General features: G+C 29.8%; 1 protein-coding gene across 1 annotated transcript; it reads left to right on the top strand.

The window, feature by feature from the left end:
- Positions 1-4,424: 4,424 nt before the first annotated feature.
- LOC107841421 lies at positions 4,425-5,486 on the top strand. The gene has a single exon (XM_016685347.2). The coding sequence runs from the start codon at positions 4,425-4,427 to the stop codon at positions 5,484-5,486; it is 1,062 nt and encodes a 353-aa protein (XP_016540833.2).
- Positions 5,487-6,068: the final 582 nt, after the last annotated feature.

The raw sequence follows: 6,068 nt of genomic DNA, 5'->3' as shown, positions 1-6,068 counted from the left end.
TTTTTATTTTTTTCGTGATTAATTTTCGCACTTTCTTCCAATTTTTGCATGGATCTATCAACCAATACTCAAAAAGAATTGTAATAAGTTTAGTACTTTTCTTTTTTAAAGATTCTACTTTTTTTTTATTTTTTTAAAACAATCGAGTAATTATTTTTTTCTTTTTTCAGATTATTTTGCATTCACCAACATTATTAAAATAACATACTATTTGTTCTGTTTAGTTTTAACTTATTTATACAATAAAATACAACATCATATACCTTTAATATAATACAATTGTTAAAGATATATATCTATATATAATAATAATACAGTTTCTATATATACACATATTCTATATAATATTTATAACATTTTTATACAATTTTTAACTACAATTATTATTTAGATACATATTTTATACGACTCTATATAGTTTCTACATGTATTCTAAAAATGTATCAATCTAATATAAGAGAGTATCAATTGAGTATATGAACACTGCAAGTGTATCAATGTAGTATAAAAGTGTATTAATATGGTATAAAATAGTATCAATTGAGTATAGAAATTGCATGTGCTTGCATAGAATTTCTCTTCTCCTTTTTAAAAAGTGTATCAATATAGTATAAAAGTGTATCAATTTGATATAAAAGTACATCAATTGAGTATAAAGACTGCATGTAATCAATTGGGCCAAATGGCTAAAAAAAGGAATTAATTTAACCGACTGGACAACTCATATCCACATTTTCAAATGTGGATCATTTTTTTAAAAAATGGAGAGCGCATGTCCTTTTCCCATATTTATATTTAAAACGCTCCTTCATTTAACCAAGTGAATTTAAAAACACTCCTGATTTATCATATTCTCATGTGAAGTTTTCTGCTGACATGTTATACTTTTGGCTGCCACATAAATGCATAAAATCCAAAAATTATATTTAAAAATTAAACCATATTTGACCCACCCTGGCTAAATATCCCACCCGACTAAAAAACTCACAATCGCTAAAACACTTCTCAGTTCTCTCACAATTGCTAAACACTTCCCTTACGATCTAGGACACCACCCTTTGATTTTCATGAAAACAAAGGGTTTTAGCCTAGATCTTTTCAAATATGTCGCTTCTCATTAAAATTGGTAAGAATTGTATAAATTACAACAAAATCAAGCATTGCATTGTATAAATTTAATGGCAGAACATCAATGACAAAGTTTGATACATAAAACAAACCCGACAAAATAAATTAATTCATACCTTATAGTTTTTACAACCTCAAAATCTCTTTCCCTGAATTGTCATTGTTGATGAAATGGATGAAAATCATTTTCACCCCAATTTTGATTAAAAAATCAAACTTGTCCCTCAATATTGAACAATAATTATACTCCCCTTTTATTCCATACAATGTCCATTTTATCTTTATAATTTTAATCCTATATTTATGTAATATCTTTTTATATTATATGTAATGAATTTTTTTTAACATGGATATTTATAGCATTTTATTTAAGTTTATTAACTTTATAAGCAAATTAATGTTTTTTTATAAATTTATCACAAAATTCAATGTTATTTATTAAGATCGTTATTTTAGTATTATATGTATTAAAGAGTCGTTTGATGTGAAGTATAATTATAATAATTCAGAGATAAAGTTCATGATTATTCATTCTGCGTTTAATTAGATGTATTAGATAGTCTCAAAATTATTTGTCGCACCATTTATACCACAGCGATGAGATAAGTTATCACACATACATGTTAGTACAACTTATTTTGTGATAACTAATTTCAGAATAACTTGTTTCCAAACAACCCACCCCTAAGTGTGTGTATATACATATGTATGTACATGCATGTATGTATATTTTCGTGTTTTATCACTCTCTTACTAAATTCGTTTCATATTATTTAACTTTTTATTGATATAACACAATCCTTAAGAAAATTTTACTTAGAGGTATATTTTGCTAAATTAACATTATTAATGATAATTTGAAACTTTAAATTTATCTATACTGTTACTTTATATAGTTATTTAACACTAAAGGGTAGAAAAAAAAACACAATACAATTCTCTTGATTTCACAAATTGAGCAGATAAATTAAAACATCTATTTTTAGTATGAGAATCAAGTGATAAGAAATGATATTATCTATTGTCTATATCAGTAAATAAGTTGTGATTGCCATTAATAGAGTATTACATATTTTATAATTTATATAAATAAATATAATCTTTAAAATTTGATCTTATTTTTATTCGAGAAAAACATCTAGTACCCTTGAACTATGACCAAATTTACCCTTAAACTAAATTTTAGTGTATTTTTGTCAATCTTTTTAGCTAACGTAATACCTTTTGTCAATCATTTAGATAGCGTGATAGCTTTAATGTGAGCTCTATTTATGTAATAAAGATGTCACATTAGCACAAAAAAATGACAAAAATACGCTAAATTTGAGTTCAGGAGATAGTAGGACCCCTGTGAAGTTGGAGTGTGTCATAACTTATTATTTTCACTTGTAAAATAAATATTATAGTTTTGGTTATTATTAATAAAACTAATTTTCTTATCATGCTAATTTACTTTATAAAGATCATAATTAGCTTATATACTTAATTAGTATTTCTTACTTTTTTTTTTCTAGAAGATAATGTCTATATTTTTATAAAAATTTTGTTAGATGAATTTTTTTAAAAATAAAAATATGATGATTTTAAAGAAGTTAAAAAAAGAATTAAAAAATTGATGACAAAGGATAAAATAGAAATTTTAAAAAGTTAATTAGGATAAAAGGGAAGTATAATTATTGTTCAAAGTTGAGGAAAAAATTGATTTTTAAGATAAAGTTGGGGAGAGAAAATAATTTTAGCTTCGTCAAATTCTCAACGTTACCAAAAATCCACATCTACAAAAATGGTCATCAGCACAACAGGAGGGGAAAGACGGTTATAGCCTAAGAAATTTGTCAATTAAAGAAGAGAAGAAAAAAAAAAGAGTTTAAATGAAGGTGGGTTATAAATAGGAGGCAGAAAGGGTTTGTAGCCGTTAGGGTGGTTATCAAGTTGAAGGAAAAAAAGTAAAAAACAAAATGAAATTTTTCATGTGACTTTTTTAGCCACTCACGTACAAAACGAATCAAATTCACTTGCTACGCCAAGTGGCACAAGAGAGTGTTTTTAAATTCACTTAATCAAATAAAGGGGCATTTTAATACCCCATCATGCTAAATTATCCGTCCCAAATTGAGATAACATATTAATTAAGAAAATAACTAATAACATGACTAGTTTATCATAATATCCCTATCAAACGATGTTTACATTTTAATTTAAAGAAAAAACAATTAATGCAAAGGGAAAACATGAAAAAAAATTTGTGTCTTTTTGATTAATGAAAAAGGACAAGTAAAATAAAAAATTAAATTAGAAAATTTAGAACGGAGGGAGTACTTAATATAGTCCAAAAACTAAACAAATAATTCACTACAAGTTAAAAGTAGGGGTGGGCATAAATACCAAAAAACTGAAATACCGAACCGAACCGAATCAGTTTGATTTTTTGGGTTCGATTTTTCGATTCGGGTTTGTTTTTTTAAAAAAAATCAGTATTTCGGTTCGAGTTACGGGTTTTAGGTTCACATAATTTGATTTTTCGGTTTAAACCGAAATTTTTAATATACTTTTTCTAATTATATAATATATATATTTAACTTTTAAGAGGGCCCCTTATATAATATAATAATATACACTAATATATCTATATTCTTAAATTAATATATATTCCAAAAGGCCCTAAATCAGTAAATTGATTTCATTTCAGAAGGCAAATTTTCTTTTATTAAATTAATATATCTATATTACACTAATTTGTCCATGTACATATTTTATTTTCTGTATATACTTAATCATCTCCATTCCTTCAATTTATAAACTAGTGTTATTACTCTGGCCGCCCAGTAGCCCAATTTATAAATATAACGTAGCCTATTAAACAGGTCCAAAACCAAAAAATCAAAATTATTAAACCGCAATAAAATCGAACCAAAATTATATAAACCGAACCGAACCGAACAAATTCGGTTTGGTTTTCGGTTCTTATAATTTCAAAACCAAAAATCAAAAAAATCGAAATAAAAAAATCGAACCCGAACTGAACTACCGAACTCCACCCCTAGTTAAAATGGTGTTTTCAATACTTGTCTCTCTCTTATTTTCTTTTTAAATTACAAAATTAAAATATATTGGTTAATAAAAAAAAGCAAATGGAAAATTGGAAATATATATCACTAAACAGAAGGGTAGTTTCGTCTTTTTTGAAAGGGCGAACAATCAAGCAAACTGAGCTGATATATAACCGCTTCGTTAACCGTCATTCCCTTGACAATTTCCCAAAAAAACTCTTCTCAAAGAGCCTCAAGAATTCATCAATGGCGTTCACTGCTAATATCTTCATCTTCCTCTTCTCCATTTTCACCTTCATCACACACACCACTACAACTAATCCACTATTCCCTTCTCTATCTCCATCATCATCATCACCTCCGCTATCCATCGTTCTCTCAAATCTTGGATTCAATGACCTCGCGAACGCTTCTCGGCATTCCATTGTCTCTAGTGTTAATTTCCCACTCACCATTTTTGCACCTACTGATTCTTCACTACTCACTTGCCCTTCTTGTTCACTTCCCCTGCTTCTTCAAGAACACTCTGTTCTTGGTCTTTACTCATTTCACTTCCTTCGTACTCTCGCATTTGGTACCAAGATTGAAACCTTAGCACCTACGCGTTGTCTTACGGTTACTCCATCGAGATACAGGAATTCGTCAAGGGCAGTGTTTGTTAATGGGGTGGAGATTACTAAACAGGATGTTTATAATAATGGGTTCTTGATTGTTCATGGTATACAGGGGTATGTTAGTCATCTTTCTGTACTTTCTTGTAGAATTGAGAGTATGACTACTTTGTCCTTCCCATTTCTTCCACCACCCACTGCTGCATTCGACGCATCGCGATTGATGTTGAGAGATATTGTGGGTCGTTTGCGTACTGGGGGGTACTCTATTGTGGCGCTTGCTATGAGGGTTAGGTACAGTGAACTGGCAGATTTGAAGTCGATGACTATTTTTGCAGTTGATGATTTGTCAATTTTTGGTATCGGAATTGGGCACGAATATGTGGCGAATCTTGGGTTACATATTGTGCCTAATAGGTTGTTGATGGCGTCTGATTTGGTGGATTTGGCTCCGAATTCTGAGCTGCTGACAATGGATAAAGAGGGGAAATTGATTGTGACTACTGCGGGTGGCAATGGTCCTTTGGTTCCAATGAGGATCAATTATGTTAAAATCAGGAATTTGGACCTTGTTTACAATAGAAGGATTGTGGTTCATGGACTCTCAACGCCATTCCCGCGTGTTCGTCTTCATGATCAAGGTTCTAATGAATCTGCCACAAGAGTTTCAGATAGATCACAGATCAATGAAGATTAGCTCATGTTCAAGAAATTATAGGCACTGTGAAATGATGGATATGAATGTCAAGGTGAAAAGATCATCCTACTACTGTGCTGTTCTTTGAAGCATTTTTTTGTTAGTTCTTGAGGCATGTATAACATGTAGAAAAGAGAGGAGGAAACATTATTGTATAGATTTTAATTGCTGTTACAGAAATATAATGCGAATTCTTCTTCTTGTCTAATCTAATCTGCTGCCTATTCTTTCTTTCTTGTTGTTGATTGTTCATTCCGACTTTTACTTCCTTGTATTGGAACATTTTGCTTTTCATCTTTAGTGAGTGACCAAGCCAAACTATTGGAGTACTTATTAGTTTGATGAATACACTGATTTTGATCTGTGGATATTGTCCATCTGAAGGCCACATCTGTTACTTCAACATCATACACTTGATCATGCCAAACTCTTCTCTTTTCTCTTGGCATTGCTGTATATAAAAACTGCTCTTAGCATGCACCCATGCACAACCCATAAAGGGCTTCTGGCATAGAACAATGGGTTTATTGAACAGGTGCAGAGCTAGTGTGTATGTTATGTGTTCGCTCGAATCTAGTAATT

Source organism: Capsicum annuum, chromosome 9, assembly GCF_002878395.1.
Source record: "Capsicum annuum cultivar UCD-10X-F1 chromosome 9, UCD10Xv1.1, whole genome shotgun sequence".
NCBI classification, from domain to species: Eukaryota; Viridiplantae; Streptophyta; class Magnoliopsida; order Solanales; family Solanaceae; genus Capsicum; species Capsicum annuum.
This window is presented reverse-complemented; position numbering and strand designations above follow the sequence as displayed.